General features: G+C 44.6%; 1 protein-coding gene across 2 annotated transcripts in view; it reads left to right on the forward strand.

The window, feature by feature from the left end:
* Positions 1-14,511: 14,511 nt before the first annotated feature.
* Positions 14,512-17,389, forward strand: part of STK32C (serine/threonine kinase 32C) — a 203,108-nt gene continuing 200,230 nt past the window's right edge. Inside the window, exon 1 of one of the 2 annotated variants that reach the window (XM_066620686.1) lies at positions 14,512-15,053. In XM_066620686.1, coding sequence (XP_066476783.1) covers positions 14,963-15,053 — 91 coding nt within the window. In that variant the 5' untranslated portion in view covers positions 14,512-14,962. The remainder of the gene's footprint in view (positions 15,054-17,389) is intronic. The other variant, XM_066620687.1, reaches the window with a different exon arrangement.

Consider the following 17,389-nt stretch of genomic DNA (forward strand, 5'->3'; position numbering starts at 1 on the left):
GCTCTAGTTGCCTCCAGAAGGTTTTCCAAAGCCTGCAGAGACCTTGTGTGTCCGTCTATGGCTTCAGTGGGCTTCAGAATGACCCTTATGGGGAAAAAAAGTGACTTCTGATTTCCCAAGGGCCCAGAGAGGACTTCCCAAAGGAAACTGTAAGTCATTTTTTTTGCCTCTGGGCTTCATTCTGAAGTCTGCAGAGGCTATGTGTGAATGAGTGCGGCCTCTGTGGGCTTCAGAAAGCCCTCTGGAGGTGACTGGAGCACAACTCTGGTCACCTTCAGAAGGTATAAAGGTGCTGAAACCATGGATTTGGTTATCCATGGTTTTTGGTATCTGCGGAGGATTCGAGAACACATGCCTTGCGGATACTAAGGCGCCACCTGTATATGAACATGAGTTCATATGAACATATTAGTGATGTACGAGTATGTTGTAAGTAATTAGGATAGGTTGCTTCAAGCTTTTTCTTTTTCTTTTTTTATGGATTTTACTTTTTCTATTTGTCATACTTCTGTTTTTTATTTTTGATGTATCAACAAGCATATCAACTAACAAACAAAGAATGGTTAAATCATGACCTTTTCCCATTGCTTCACATTTTCTATCATTTAGCCCTGTTCTAATACTATAGATAAAAAGCTGCTATATCAAGTTTTGATGTTTTTGCTATTAGCGTCAGATCTCCTACCATAGAAGGGTATGTGGCTCTCTCATGTCACTTTTGAAATACCCTAGAAAGGTATCAGTATTCTCTTCTGTCTCATGTCCTATGTGTTCTAATATGTTTTGTCAAAATTTTCTTGCCTGTCTAGCAGTTGCAACCCACCTCTTCATGAAAGAGGGGGAAACTGCTACCAACAGAACCAGGGAACATCCACTAAAAAAAAAAAATCTTTACCCAGTGTGTAATTAGTCTGTGGAACTCCTTGCCACAAGATATGGTGATGGTATCTGGCCTAGGTGCCTTTAAAAGGGAATTGGACAGTTTTCTAGAAGAAAAGTCCTTCACAGGTTACAAGCCATGATGGATATGTGCAACCTCCTGGTTTTAGAAGTAGGCTATCTTAGAATGCCAGGTGCAAGGGAGTGGCCACAGGATGCAGGTATCCTATTGTTCTGTGTGCTCCCTGAGGCATCTGGTGGCCATTGTGAGATACAGGAAGTTGGACTAGATGGGCCTTGGCCTGATCCAGTGGGGCTGTTTGTATTACTGCTGCTCTCACCTCCTCTTTTCTTTCCTCGCCCATTCTGCTGCTTAGAAAAGCAATGGGGTGAGCAAGGAGGTGGAGTGGGGCAATCTGTAGCCCACTCCCACCTGCTTACCATCTGCTCCAGCACTGTATCCTTGTACCACAAGCCTTGTTGAAAATAAACAGGATGAGCAGAGCATGACAATAGTACTCCCAGCATGTTCTGGGACTGGACAGAATAAGGGGGCAGCACTGGAGCAAAGAGTCAGGGGAAGCCTCACCTCACACCTTTGGTGCTTTCCTAAGCAGGCAGAAGGCAGTGGCAACCACATACATGCATGCATGCATGAGATGACTTTTGGGGGCGGGGATAGCAGAGGTGGCATCTCTCACAAATCAGGCAGCATTTCCATTTGGACAACTCTTGGGCAGTGCCACCAATGGCAGCACCACTAGCACAGCTGGTGGTGCCATTTTTATGTTCCCCACAATATCTCCCCCCCCCCCAACATAGTGTTGTTAAGAAGGATTTGAAAGGCCTAGCAGCAGCACAGACATTACCAATGGGAGGACCCTCCAGGCATCTTGGGCTCTCAACATTTGCACAAGGCTGTGATGTAAGGCTGATACTGGCTCTGAGTGCAAGGGAAAGGGGACATCTAACATCTAATTAATTTCAGTTATTTTGTTACAAATTTAGAGCCCAATCCTGAAATTGTGCGCTGCCTTACTACCGGTTCGCACTGTCGTAAACATGCGGTAAGGCATGTTTGCGAGCCTTACTGCTGGGCCAGTGCCCAAGCTAGCCCAGGCTGGCCAGCACTGTGCTAGCACTGGGCAGGCGCCTGGCCTCTGCTGCTTGGCAGTCACATGGACCGCCGAGCCGCGGCACAGTTAGCGGGAGTGGAGAAGGGGGTGGGAAGGACGTGTTCCAGGGAGGGGGGAGGCAGGCAGAGGGCGGAGAGAGGGTGGGGAGGAGGTGTTACGGGGAGGCGGGACGCGGGGAGAGGGCAGGTGGGAGGCATGCCCGGGGGGAGGGAGGGAGAGAGGCGGGTCTGGTGGAGCTCCACTCCATTGGATCCTGTGCGTTCGTGTGGGGCTCGCACCCTAGGAACGCCTTTACCCTACCGCCAACCTTTTGGTCGGCAATAACTTGAGTAGCCCCATTACGGGGCTACTTCCCAAGGTGCCTCCCACAGTAGCCCATGGTGCACAGGATCCGGTGGCAGCTGTTTTCGGTGCCACCGAAACTGCATGCCATGGGAGCTCAGGATTGGGCTATTAGGCTGCAATCCTAACTACACTTTCCTGAGAGTAAGCCCCATTGCACAAAATAGGACTTACTTCTGAGTAGACCTAGTTAGGATTGTGCCCTGAAATTAATCATGTGTCTGATATTGGTTTGCATGATATGTATTTCAGCTAGTTCAAAACAACTTCAAGGTGTTTGAACCAGTTACCAAACCAATTTTCAAGTTAGTGTCTGAACAAGAATTGAACTAGTGAGTAAAAAAACATTGATGAACTTGAACTACAACCAAACCCAGAACGTGAATGTTTTGACACTTAAAGAAATTCTTTTATCTTTGATTTAGAGCATATATACATCTCAAAGGAGCTCTGTTTCTGCCTTTAATAATGGATTATTGCCTTTAATGACGAATTTTTCCTCTGGATCTTTCAGCTCTTCTACCATCTGCTATGACATTTTCTTCTATACTTGTCTTCACACCCCTACTTCCCCCTCTCCGTTTTCATATTTTCTGCAGCATGCTAGGTTTTACCCTTAAAAACAGCTTGTAAATATTTATTCTTTTTGGCTTAATATTTTTATTTTTCTGGAAATTACTATACTGTGACTATCTTTACAGTTTTCGGCAATCATTCTCATTTAAGTGGATTACTGAAATGTAGGCACTGTAAATGAACTCCCTTCCTTAATTAAACATTACAATTCAAAAAAGAGAATAAATCAAAATTTAAAATGTTTTTAAAGTACTGTAGAAGAAAAACAACAGGTCAGAAATATGTATGTCCCCTCCAATTTTACTATATCTCTTCTTGTTCCTTACAGGATCAATCAGATTTTAATTAACTATCAGCAATTGTTTCATTTGATTTTCCTCTTCTTCCTCTATCTGACTTCATAACTTTTAATTTTTCTGCTTCATTAAAGGAATAGCCTATCACTCCAGGATCAAATAACTTCAAAAATCATTAGCTTGTCATGCTGCCCTTATAATGTCCTTAATGATTAAATAATAGCAGGAACTTACAATTAAAGTTTCTATTTAATATTCTACAATTAGGATGTTAACTCTTTTAAAAATGCTAAAAATGTTAACTCTCAGAATAATAGGAGAAGGATCAGGAAGTACACTTCAAGTTCATCATTTTAGGTTGACCTCTCTGCAACTGGTTGTTTTGATGCAGCAGACTGAAATTTCACATTCAACAAGTTTCTGGCCCTGATCCTAAGACAGAACAGTGCTGGCGCCCAACCCGCTGCCCCAGCAACTGCTTTTGCAAAAGTGCCATAAGGAAGCGAAGATGACTTGGCACCAGCACTGAGCCTCAGTGCCTGGAAGACAACAGTGGGGACTGGCCAGTGGTAAGTGCTACCACCAGTTGGCAGTGAGGCTTTTTGGGGAGGGGGAAGGCAGGAGGAGGGTGGAACTGCAGTGGCGTAGCTAATGAACATATAGCCCAGTGCAAAGCTCAAAATGATGCCCTGGAAGTGATGTCACAACCGGAAGTGACATCATACCCAGGCTTTTTAGAAAGCGCAAATTGGGGGGAAACCTGACTCCTCCCACCAGGCAGTTCACCACCCGTCTGATCTGCCACCTCTCCCCAGCCAGTGGCACAGATAAGAAATCTATCTGCTACCTGGGATCAAAGAAGATTTTGTAGCCCCCCCCCTCCATGACAAAATCAAATTTAATTAAGTAAATAAACAAAAAGTGTGCCCCTTATTGGTTAGAGACACCATGCTGGGGTGAAGAGGGATGATTATTCTCCCTCTGGAGAGCACCACTTGAAAAAGTGCCTCTTTACCGGTTATTAGGAGTTGCTGTGATACATGGAAATGAGAGCTGACTCATATTCACATCTTATTGGTTCAATGCTGAATGATAACAACATCTCATTGGCTCTCAGAATAATCAGTCTCATGGGTCAGTTTTGAGTTAAAAATACCACTTTTTGTTCTATAAGGCAGTTGCGTTTTTGTTTTCTGGTTAATTGGCCATAACGTTTGATAGAATACAGATATTCCAATGGGGTTTGTTTCATTGCATTCTGCATTAAATTACCTTTCCAATGATATGTATGATGGCATTATTCATACATACCAAATTTTTCCACGGTTTTGGCCACTAGTGTCAAGCTCAGCTTGTTGCCCCCCTAAAGCTTGTTGCCCGGTGCGACTGCTACCCCCTGCACCTCCTTAGCTACGCCACTGTGGAACTGGAGAGAACCTGCTGGGGAGAACAGGTACCAGTTGTTCTCTGCATGCTAAGTGTAAGAAGAGCACTATTTTAAAGTGTCTGTTTGCCAGTTAGCTGAGGGTAAGATAATCAAAATCTCAAAATCCTTTTGAAGAAGTCAATCTAAACGTCTTATCCAACTGATTCAGTGTGAAATCACGTTTTATTTGTCTTCTACCCCTAATTTTCTTATCTATCACAGCAATTTATTCCGCTTTCTGATAAATGTTGTCAGCTTTCTACTTTTTTTTCTACAAAGGATTTTTTCCCCCTTTATTATTTTTTGCTTAAAAATCCTAAGCTTGTATCAAACTTCTGAGATGGGAATAGAATTCACTTTTCCAATTGCTTTCAACGTTAGACATCTCTTCCCCTTTTACCATGACTTGGTTTTGTTGTCTAATGTTCATTCTTTGTATAGTAAAATACGGTAAGTAGCAATATTTCTATCACTATCCTAATACTTTCACAAGTATATTTCCCCTCTTACGACGTTTCAGTTATCAAATGTAATATCTTTCTAATAATTCAATTCATTATTGAATTGAACAGTATCTAGTTCATTCCACTCTTTCTTTGACAGGCCAATCCCATCATCTCCCCTGCTGATGCATGAGTGCCAAGGATGCAAGCACACCCTATGGTGAAGGAGCAATTGCAGAGGTCTCTTTAGTTACAGAAGCCTCTTTAGGGTGAGGGATCTTTCATTCCCCAGGGAAAGCCTCTGCTTTTCTCAGTTTGGCACCAGGGAAGGGAGAATCACATTCCGCTGTATACAAGTGCTGCCAATCCCATCCCCTCCTGCTCCTCTTCTGCCTCCCTCCCTGCCCAGAAACACCCCCATTCCTCTCCCTCCTGCCCCCCCAACTCACCTGGTGTTGGCAGATGATGGCTTCCTGGTGTCCCACATGGCCACTAGTTGCATTAGTAGCTTTGTTGTGCTTCCTGGCAGCATCAGCAAATCACAATGTGCACTAGATCCGGGTACTTCCACCTAGATCTGACACTTCTGCTGGCAGAGCCCGCATTCTGCTGGCAGACAGTTTTGGATAGGGTTTGGCCATTAGTTACAGATTGCCTGAGTAATTGCTCATGAGGATAAATTAATTCCAACTAATATAATATACTTTTTTCCCCAAACAATTTCTGGAAATATAAGATAAATCAACTACATTTAAATAAGTCCTATGTTTATAAGAATTTAAATTCCAGTGAGTTCAATAAATAAATGTGCATAGGATTGCAGTATTAAATATGATATTTGGCTTTATTGGTCTGATCTAAAGACAAATGCTTGGATCCTGTTCTTCTCTTTGACGAACAGAATGCAATTCTGTAAAACAGTGGTTCCCAAACTTACCTGGGTTATGATGCCCCCATAGCCTCTTCCTCCTGCCCAAACTGGGTGCTGCCATCTTGAAACTCACAAAAACTTACAAGATGGACCCAAGATGGCAGCACCCAAATCTTGGGAGATTTCATGAGATCCATGATGACAGTGCCCAAATCTTGTGAAGGTTGGGTGCTGCCATCTTGGATCTCAAGATATCTCACAAACACATAAGAACAGCTAGGAGGGGAGACCAGGGACATCCCACAGTACCACTATGAGTGTGCCATGATGCCCTAATGATCTCAATACTTTGGGAACCCTCCTGTAAATGTGACAGGCCTTTCCCCCTTTACCCTTCTATATGCAGTTTCCAGCGCACCCCCATCTGCTCCTGTGGGTTTGGGGAGCCTTTAAAAAAAGATGGCATGTGCTGCTAAAAGGGAGAGAACAAGGTTTAGTGACAATCACCCCCTCCCAAGTAGAAATGCCTTTTGCTGTGCACTGCAGGAGCACAATCGTATCTAAGCCCTTTAAATGATGGCAGCCAACTATTTAGTGGCAGTCCTGTATGCTTTGACCATTTATTTCCTACCTGCCCAAAGGCTTAGGTCAGTTACATTGCCTTTCTTTGTAACTGCCTTTCTTTTCCCAGGCACAAAAATCTCTGTAGGACAGGGTAGGTTGAGAGACAGCAGCTTACGGAAGACTGTCCAGTGAACTGTATGACTGACCAGGGTTTTGAATGGTGTTTACCTGTATTTTCATATGAAACTATTCAATACATATTTGTCGAACTTATTTATTCTGCCAGCAGACGGAGAAATAATGTTCCTGACTTGCTTCTGACTTGGAATCTTTCTCGCATTAGTAAGCAATGTGGCAATCCCATAGCTGAGTAGCACAGCAGGCAACCTACAATATTATTTTAATTAGAGTTTATTGTTCCTCGGGGGAGTGAATAGTGCTGAGCACACGAGCCTTCTGCTTTGCCCCTAGTAGATTTCTTTTTCTTTGAAAGATTGAAAACACTCATTTGGCACAGAATGAATTCTAACTTGAAATTCTTTATTGGAAACTTACAGCATCAATATGGGCAAAAAAACCTCTCTTTTTTCCAGGAAAGTTGCAAGATGGCTTTCAAAATGTTGTCATTCCATCACTGTTCTATTCCAGGCATAGTTCTGAGATGGATCCTGAAATTATGGGCAGCCCAATCCTGAGCTGCCTAGTGCGCGGGGCTGTAGCAGTGCTGAAAATGGCTGCAGCTGCATCCTACACACTCCAGGCAGCCACTGGCAGCTCCTCAGGAGAAGGGAACTTTTGTCCCCTTCCCCCAGGTAAACCGAGTAGCCCCACAATGGGGCTACTCGATTCTACGCCGACCCAAAGGTCGGCATAGAATCAAGAGCCTCCGTGTAGGGCAGCTAGCCCAACATGGAGGCTCTGGATCCAGTGGGGCATTGTCCTGCCTCCCTCCTGCCCTGCTCCCTCCCCCCAGAACAGCTCCTCCCCGCCCTCTCCCCACCTTCCCTCTGCCTCCCCATCCTCCTCCCCAGAGTGCCTCCTCCCTGCCTCCTGCCACACCTCCACCTACCTCTCTGCTGCTCGGCAGTCCACATGACCACCGAGTGGCGGAGCTCTGGCAGAGCACCAACATTAGGGCCTGCAAACGTGCCTTACGGCACATTTGTGGCAGTGCATGCCGGCAGTAAGCCAGTGTGCAAAGCTTAGGATTGGGCCCTAAAACAGCACAGTAGATGTCGAGATGTTGGAATTGGAGCTAAAGAATGGGTATTGCTTTTGTGGTTTCTTAGCAGAGACCAAGCCTTAGAAGCCATTTGTCCTGCAGAAAGGTACCTAGTGCAGCTTGGGAAAAGTTTTTCCCATCATGGCATTTTTGTACCAGATAAAGCTATACCTGTTGCATCTCTGGTTGCAACTGTTATAGATTACAGAGTTCTGTCAGAAGATGATGGCAACACTTCTAAGTGTAAATTCTGACTTCCTTACAGCAAGCTCAGAAGGCAAGTGACTGATGGACAGCCCAAAATAAATAATGAAATGCTAGTAGAAGTTTTTGCATAATGATAATTTCGGGTTGTGGATGACTTTCTCCTCTTTAAGGATCTTTCAGCCCAATTCTATGCATTCTTCACTGGCATGGAAGTCCCCTGGAATTCAAGGATTATTTGAATATTTATTTTTTAATTCAGTTTTTTTGCTCTTCTCCCCTTTGCCTTTTGCAGCAGTGTCTCTGTAATTATCATTTCTACCCCCAACTGATTCCACAACCCATTAACTCATCCCCAATTCAGGAGTGGTGCCAGGGATTGGCCTGGCCAACGGCCCACTTGGCCAAGCCAATCCCTGATTCCTCAGTACCAGTGGCAATGCCTACGGCATCATCAGATGGTCAAGAGGGGGTATCAGGGGGGACCTAATACAGTTATTTTCCCCCACTGGGCCCCCAGCAACCAGACACCAGCACTGGTCTGTTATTTCACAGTGTCATTCAAAATTCCTCAGAGTTCATTAAAAGGGGTTGCTCTTGGCTAGAAAGCTCTCTGTACAAAAATGTTTGCTGGCATACATCATTATGCAGTCTTTGTGGCAAGCAGTTATTTATCGCCGTAGGTATATGTTACAGGCCAAGAGTAAATGGAAATATATTTCTAACAGATGATTAAGCTAAAATCTTAGGCACACTTTCCTGGAGGTAAGCCCCATTGAGCATTGAGTATTACTTCAATCTAAACATGCATAGGCTTGTGCTGCACTACTTCATTACATGCATTGTTATCTGAGAGTAAATCCCTCTTAAAAGGGGGGCGGCACTTACTTCTAATTAAATGAGGTGGCCAAACTTGCATAATGTAAGAGCCCCCATATGATAAACTTCAGATGTTTGAGAGCCGCAAGGGAGGTGTTTAAGAACCATAATATTTAAGAAACATTTAAATTATTAAGGGCGCAATCCTAACCAACTTTCCAGCACTGGCATAGCTGCGCCAGTTGGGCATGTGCTGCATCCTGCAGTTGGGGGGCAGTCATGAAGGCCTCCTCAAGGTAAGGCAATGTATGTTCCCTTGCCTCGGAGTTGCATTGCCCTTATGTCAGTGCTTGAAAATTGGTTAGGATTGCGGCCTAAAAATATTTCTTCACCATGAACATTTTAAACGTATGTTTTAATCCAGTGGACTCTCTGTTTATACCCAGTAAATAATTGCAAAGCTTGACAGTTTCTTATTTACCTTTTATATTAATTGTGATGCAAAAAGGAGTTCAGCCAACATTTCCAAGAGCCACACGTTATATGTCAAAGAGCTGCATGAGGCTCGTGAACTGTAGTTTGACCACCCTGTAATTAAAGATACACAGGATTGGATTGTACATTTAGTGTACCACTGAACATTTTAAAATAGTTCATAATTTCAGGGATTCAAACCCGTACCAGCAGGGACTTTAAGGCTGCAATCCTATACACACTTTCCTGGAAGTAAGTTCCATTGAACTCAACGGGACTTATTTCTCATGCCTAGGATTGCACTGTTAAGCTCTTCCTTCGAGTGGTATCCCCTTATGTCCCCCAAGTCTCCAGCCAAGGTTAGAGTGACACCCTATAAAGCACAGAGGGATACTAAACAAAGGCAAGTTTGTCATTTCCCCATGTTCAATTGGAAGCAGTTCTCACTCACACATGAGACAAGAGGGAGAGTTGAATTTCAGCGTCAATAAAAATGTTCATGTTTTCCTTCTTCAATTTTACTGTACCTATAAAGTCCAGGCAGAGTGCAATTTTGCGGTGTAAAAAGATTTCCTGCATATTTATTTTAAACCAATCAATTTTGTGGATTCTATAAACTTGTTCTACTCAGGACTTTGGATTTCTTTTACCTTATGGCAGTGTTTCCAAAACTGTGAGTGGGAACCCACTAATGGGTCACGAGCCAATTTTTCATGGGTTGCAAAAAGTTTCTAAAATGTTATTTTAAAAAAACCCTTTGCAAGCATGCTTGTCCAGTTTACAGAAGAAAATAGTTAGCTGGTTTGAGGTAACCTTCATACCCACAAATTAAAATATCAATTTTTTTCCCTATTTTCTCTCTGGTAATTGGCATGCCACAGTTAATGTACGAACTCAGTTTCAGCCTTTTGTCTTGGCTAGAAGTGACTCCACTGACTCCACACTTTGCTCTCCAGTTCAGTCTTCTGGGGACCTGGAATGACTGTAAAGGTTTGGGGGAAACAGTTCTTGGAACTCTGTTTCTAGGGAGAGTCTTGTAAATGTCTACATATGTACATACAGGTGCAGCCTATTTATCCATGGATTTTTTATCTGCAGATTTGTCTCAACCGAATGGGGTGGGGGAACTGAAAATCACACACACCTTTGCCTCCTTTGCCCTGCACTGGCATCTCGCTCCATTTCCAGGCAGCCCAAAACATTGCAAAAAAGCTCTGCCTTGCCCAGGCAGGGAAATAGCCCTGGAGCCCTGGAAGAAGTTCCCCTTGCAAAGGAACAGTAACACTCCTAGAGCCCCTGAGCCAGCAAAGAGACTGAAGAGGGGAAGGGGCCCCCCAAAAAATCTCTGTAGCCAGAACACATGCAGCAAGGTGGAGCTCACACACACACGAGCGCACTCTCGTGCGTGCGTGCATGCTCTCTCGCACTCGCGCTCGCGCTCTCGCTCGCTCACTCTCTCTCTCTCTCTCAGGGGCAGGTGTGGTAGCAACAGAGGGGATTGCTTTAAAAAGCCCAGGGAGTGTTTGCCAAATTCCCCCCCCCCCATTAAGATGGTGCAGGCAATCACTGACACAAGCAACTCCCCCCCCCCCCCCGTGCAGGCTATCACGGACACAAGCAAGCTTTCCCACCAAGCAAAGCATGAGATTTAGCATACAATCCTCTCCACACTTTCCTGGGAGTAAGCCCCATTGACTGGAATGGGGCTTACTTCTGAGTAGAAACGCATAGTGCTGGACTCTTAAAAGATCAGCATCCCATGTGAAAGAAGCTGGGCAGCTAGCAACGGGAGGGCTGAGTACAGAGCGGAGGGGAGGGGAGGGGAGGGGAAAACTGCCTTAGTTTTCATCCATCCGGAAGTGTCAGGCTGCAGTGTATTTGCATATCTCTATGGAATTTAGCACAATGCTTTTTTTGTTAATCGTGCCGAGTCACGGAACAGAACTAACGTGGATAAATAGGCTCTACCTGTACTGTGTGTAGCTCCACCTGTACTGTGTGTAGCGTCTCTAGCAGCCTTGGAGCCTGATCATTATTAATTAATAATTAATAAATTATTATTAATAAATAAAACATTTCAAAACTTTTTTTTGCCTATCTTTGTTGTGCTATTTATGGGTGTATTTTAGAAGAGTGAAATAAATATGAGCAATAAAATTATCACAAAAAAGACCAGGATACACATTATATGGAAAAAAAATCCCTTTCTCTACAGCAGTTCTTTAAGGTTCTTTCTATGCACAGCATGCAATTTAAATGAACAACTAAATAAGAGGAAGAAAACCACTGTGAATTAATTAGTAATGCTAATTAAAAACAAACTTTGTAAAGAGCATGTTCTCTAGTTTACTGAATTGTTCAAAGCAGAGAAAATATGAAATTGCTTGAAATATGCAATTATCCAAGACTGATTTTAGTTATTCATTCACATTTTTAACTTTTAAACATGGTTACAGATTCAACCATGAAATTGCTTTTAAACTTGTGCCTCCACCATAAAGAAAATGTGGTGTTGTAACTGTGTGAAGCAGTGAAAGGGAATTTGTCAAGACCAATGAACATACAGTAATTTTTAAAATGATATTCTTGGGAGAAAGCCTGCCTGAAAAGCTTTATCTGCAGATCTGGAAGTATGGACCTTGGAGGTAAATCAGTGGTGGTGGGTGGCATTCTGTACTTGCCCTACAGCACTCATTGCATGTGTGCCTTGTAAAGAGGACCTGGAGCTGATCCCAGATCAATTTGGATTTTAACCTAAATAATCCCAAAGATTCCAAAAAGGCTGTAATACAAGGATGTATCCTAAATGAAATAAATAAAAATTAAACCCTGCTTTATTTTCACAATTTAAGGCCCAATTCTATCCAATTTTCCAGTGCTGGTGCAGCCATGCCAATGGGACGTGCACTGCATCCTGTGGTGGGGAGGCAGTCAGAGGCCTCTGTAATGGAAGATCAAAAGGTGGATGATGTGGTGTTGACAGCGATTCCATGTTTTGACAGCTGTTTGACAGCTCTGGGAAGGGCAGGGCTGGCTCCACAGCTGTAATCAATCAAGGCCAATGGGACTCTGATGGACACCTGAGCTTCATTTGACCTTGATGCGACTTTGAATGGACATGGACTGAAGAGATGGCTCAGCTGAGCCTAATTTGGACTTAACAAGGGGCTAACAAGGTAGCTCACAGCTGAGCTGCATTTTGGATTATGAGACATCCAAGGATAAAAGGCAGCTTCAGAAGGCCCAAAGGCTACCCTGACCCAGAGAGAGACTTGACCTTGAACTGTGACCTGGCATATTGACTTTGCACTGTGAGTTGGCAATCTGCATTTACTGGACTGGGACCTGACTCTGACTTTTGCTTGCTGCACTTGTGAGTTTAACAAGGGAAACTAATCAGCCTTAAGCAGCACAAGGCCCAGTGGGGAGGAGCTGTGGCACAACAGCCTCCTTGAGGTAAGGACTGCATTGTGGCTGCACCACTGCTGGAAAATTGGATAGGATTGGGCCATTAATCACTGTGGCTGAACTTATTTGTACAGCCCAATCCCATGCATGATAACACAGAACTAATTCCCCATTGTGTCTGGGGTTTAGGGCTTACTTCCAGGGACTATGCATAAAATACTGACAATTCCAACTGGTTTAATTGACTCAGCTTGAGTGAATGGTCTCAGGGGCACTTCCTATACTTTGGAAAGACAGAATGAGTCTTTGCAGTACAATTTTATGGATGTTTATTCCATAAAGTTCCAGAGTGTTGTGGTGTGTTCTTCCAGATAAGTGGATATAGGATTGCAGCCTTCAAATCTTAAAATACTTGAAGTTGGCAATTACAGACTAACTTGTTATTAAGGGGATGTGGGGGCTGTAAGCACTGAAGAACATAAAAGGCTTTGCTGGGCTCCCTGAGCATGCTCACAACTATATTGGGGACTCCTAATGTTTAATGGAGAAAATTGCTCTGTCTCCCCAGTCACCTGAATGCATGGTTCCCAACCTTTAGGAGCCTGCTGACAGGGTGACTAGATGCAATGGAGGACACAGTTTCTAAACCTTTAACCATTGTAGAGAAGAGAAGATTGTGGCAGGTGCAGCTTTTCAAACCCTTCCATGTTGAGTTGCACCTGCCAAAATTCCTTTTTCTTTACAATGGTTAAAGGTATAGGAACTGTGTCCTCCATTGCATCTGGTCACCCTGCCTGAGGATCACTGAAGCAAAAATTGGAATTGTCATGGGTCACATGTTTCTGTGGGTGGTCTGGCTTCCACCCTCTCTGGTAGTCTTTCTCTCAAATGCTCCCCTACAGACTATCAGAGAGGACAGAGAATAGACCACCCACAGCTGACACTTAGGTTGTGGCTGCAGGCAGTCTCCACCCTCTTTGGTGGTTCTTGGGAGTTTGCTTGCTCAGCAAGACACTGAAAGTGATCAAAGGCAATTTTTCCCCATGAAATCCTGCTGACCAGTTCTCGGGGTCTCCTGGACCAACTGTGGTCCATGGACCACAGGTTGGGAACTAGTGATGTAAATGGCCATTCAGATCCTTTTCTATTCATTTAGGGACTGTCCCTTAAGACCACTAGCTAAGCAACCAATCTTGGTTTTAATGCATTGCAATAGACATTTGGAAGGAACTGATGCATCTCATTGGTATTCCAGCTTTAACTGTATCATATCCTACAATCATGTCTTTTCTTTCTTGCTTTCCAAATTATCGAAAAAAGCAAAGGTTTATCAAATATCTTTTTTAATAAGAGCAGCAACGCCAACCAAAGTTTTGTTTTGGTACAGGAATACTACAACACAGAACTACTAAATATAACAATTACTTCCCCCCTTATTGATCCACCATCTCTGAATACATATTTTTTATTGAACCTTAATATTCTTTTGCTTTGGAGTGAACAGAGCAAGCAAATCTGGAAGAAAGTAAGGACTTATATCTGTGTGTATATCCATACATACATTAATGCATACAGATGCACACACAGACACCCCCCCAACCCTTTCTCTCCTCCTATACCCACTGTCGCCTCCCCAACAAGCACACATCTCGATGATCTCAGCAGGTTCAAGGTATAATTCCCACGTTGGCACAGCTCGAGCGCCGCCTAGCCGGGAACTGCGGCACAGCGACTCGGCGTTCACCTTTTCGGCTCGGGAGTCTCCGCGTTCGAAATTGACCGCTCAGTGCTTGTTCTGGCCTCCAGCCGGGGGTGGCTGTACCACCGCGCCCCGCTTGGGTGGGGAAGCGCGGGTTGGGAACGTGGCAGGGGGAGAGAAGGGGGCGGGTTGCTTTCGGAAAGGCAGGGGCGATGCAGATGGGGTTTTTGCCCTTGGAGAGCGCTGGAGGGACCCACTCCCCTGTCGCCTTGTTCCAGAGGCGGCGGCGGCAGCAGCAGTAAATGATGTGGTAGGACCCTGTGGAAGAGCAGGGCTCTCTCCGGCTTGGCTGGGAACTGCATCCATCAGCAGTTTCCCCCTTGCCATGTGTCTGTGTGCCGTGCAGACAAAAGGGAGTGAGTAGAGAGGGCGCGAGAGACGTGAGGGGCTGGCAGGGAAGAAGAGCCACTCAGACACGCTACACACAGGCACACAAAGATCCATCTTGGAGGGGCTCGCCTGCTCCTGCTGCTTCCTCCGCGCTGGGCTCGCCCAGATCCATCTCCAGGACTTTTAGGGCATGCCATCTCGCCTCCTTGGCCAATGTTTCACTGGAGCAAGTGGAAGAAGAGGATGGGAGCCAGCACCTCGTCCTCCTCTTCCAAGAGACCCGTCTTCGATGAGAAGGAGGATGGTGAGTAGTTCCAGCCACGCGATTCCCCCCCCCCCCACACTGCTGATTCGGTTTCACTCCGCATCAGTCTACACTGGGGAGTGATGGTGTTGGGGGGAGGGGGCGCAGCAGAAGCAACTCCCCAGACCAGACCAGACCAGACCAGCCAGGCTTCGGGAGGGTGGCTGATGGAGCGGGGTCCGAAGTCACACAGCAGCCCGAGAAGTGGCTGGAGACACCCAACTGCTTTGGGGATCGACGGGGCTAGGACTACCGGGAAATGATGTAGTCAGTGGCGGGCGCATGACTGGGAAAGCGGCGATCGCCGTAAGGGGGGGGGGGGAGAAAAAGTTCCGACTGATGTTTCTGCCTCTGTAGGGCCAAAGGGCTCACCAACCCAGTTCCCCGCCGGTGTGAGACGCTGCTCATGTGCTCACCACCCTCTTAAATGTACTTGCAAGCATCTATAATGCACAAACTTTTCCAAACTGTCGTACCCCTTATGAGGATGCATCTGGCGCTCGGAGCCTGCAAAGATGACCATGGAGTGAGGGCAGGGTACCCCCAGGACCATTCTCTGTCTCTCTACCCCCTCCTTAAACCATTTCTGCCCAGCGCACAGGTGTACACGTTTGGTCCCTGTTGCGTATATGCAACGTTGGGCAGAAGTGGCTTTAACTTTCCTTTAATTTGGCTGCTGCTGGATAAAACCATCAGGGGCTAATGGGATTGGGCATTTGCACGTTCAGATGGCAAGGGATTATGGAAGGGTCTGCTACAGAGCTGTGAAGATTTGATAAGGATTAGTCTATGTGTAGTAGAGTAGACAGTGCCACAAGCTTCTTCCTCTACCTGAAGCACAAGTAGACCCGAGTTTGGGTTAATGGATGAGAAAATAGATTGTATTTTTGCGCCTGTTTCCTGCTCACTCTTGCAGAACAGTAGTTTCTGCATTGTTTTCAAGTTTGGGTGAGTAAATGGAGAGACCTTAAAAACTATTGGTAGTTGTGTTGATACAGGGTGACCAGATACAATGGAGGACAGAGTGGCAATACCCTTAACCAGAAGGCATTTCTGCAGGTGCAGCTCAACAGGGAAGGGTTTAAAAAGCTACACCTACCAAAATCCCCTCTTCTGTACACTGGTTAAAAGTATAGGCACTTCGTCTTCCTTTGTACCTGGTCACCCTGTGTTATCAAAAACTGAAAACCTCATTCAAGTACTGTGATACCTTCAGGACCATCCAAATTTATTACACTTTTAGAGAATCCTAACATGCTTAGGATTCCAAAATCCTATAGTAATTCAATAAACTTAAAATAAAACACGAGTACCTAAACAAACATGCATGGGATTGGACTGGCCATGTTGTAAATCAAGTCAGGGCTTGTTTACATTATGTGTGTGTCTCACACACAGTTACTATATGGGTGGAGAGATGTGCTGATCATCTCTCATTTTATTCTTTGTATGTCTTTGTGTGTAATTGTAAGCATTGATAAGGAAAATGTCCATGAGTCACTGGTACCCTGCAGGGACCAACTCAATTATGTTTTGTAATACAAATGGAAATATAGCATTCAAAGAAAAATAAGCATCTACACAGTCTATTAGCTTCTGAAGGCATCAAATGGGCATTACAATGCTGGCCGTCTATTGATTTGAAAACCAGGAGGCTTGCAAAAATATTTCCCAAGACAATGTTTTAAATGAAATGCATTTACTGTGTCTATAGCTTCAGTCACAAAAAACACTTCCCCCCCCCCATTTGTTAGTCATTTGTTTCCCAGTTAGTTAGTCCTGGGAAAAAGAACTTTTTTCATAGAACCAGTTCTGAATAAGTAAATGAATAAGACTGCATTTCATATACATACAGACAGGGATGAAGAATGGGTTCTACTGTAGACCAGATTTTAATGTGATATATTCTGTTTGAAATCCTCTCCCAATAATGTTTGAGAACTGTCTAAACCAGTGGTTTTCTAACTTTTTAGCACTGGGACCCACTTTCTAAAATGACACTCTACTGGGACCCACCTAGCTTTTCTAGAAAGAAATGCTATATTTATTTATGTACAAGCAATATTTTATTTATGTATTTATTTGCAAAAACTCAATATGTTTTTTTTAAACAACCTTCACCTTAGTTATGTGACCCAGCCTTTACCTGCCCCCAGTACCTGTCATTGACGTATTTGGGGGGGGGGGGAAACCCAGAAAAAAGATGCTCAGACATTTATCTCACTATATTTACACATGCTTGCAAACTGCAGGACCTCAGCTGTTTCCAGGGCAGTCAGCAGCAGTCTTGCAAACTGCAGGAGCTCAGCTCTTTGCAGGGCCATTAGCAGCTATCT

The sequence above is a fragment of the Tiliqua scincoides genome, chromosome 3 (genome assembly GCF_035046505.1).
Source record: "Tiliqua scincoides isolate rTilSci1 chromosome 3, rTilSci1.hap2, whole genome shotgun sequence".
Classification (NCBI taxonomy): Eukaryota; Metazoa; Chordata; class Lepidosauria; order Squamata; family Scincidae; genus Tiliqua; species Tiliqua scincoides.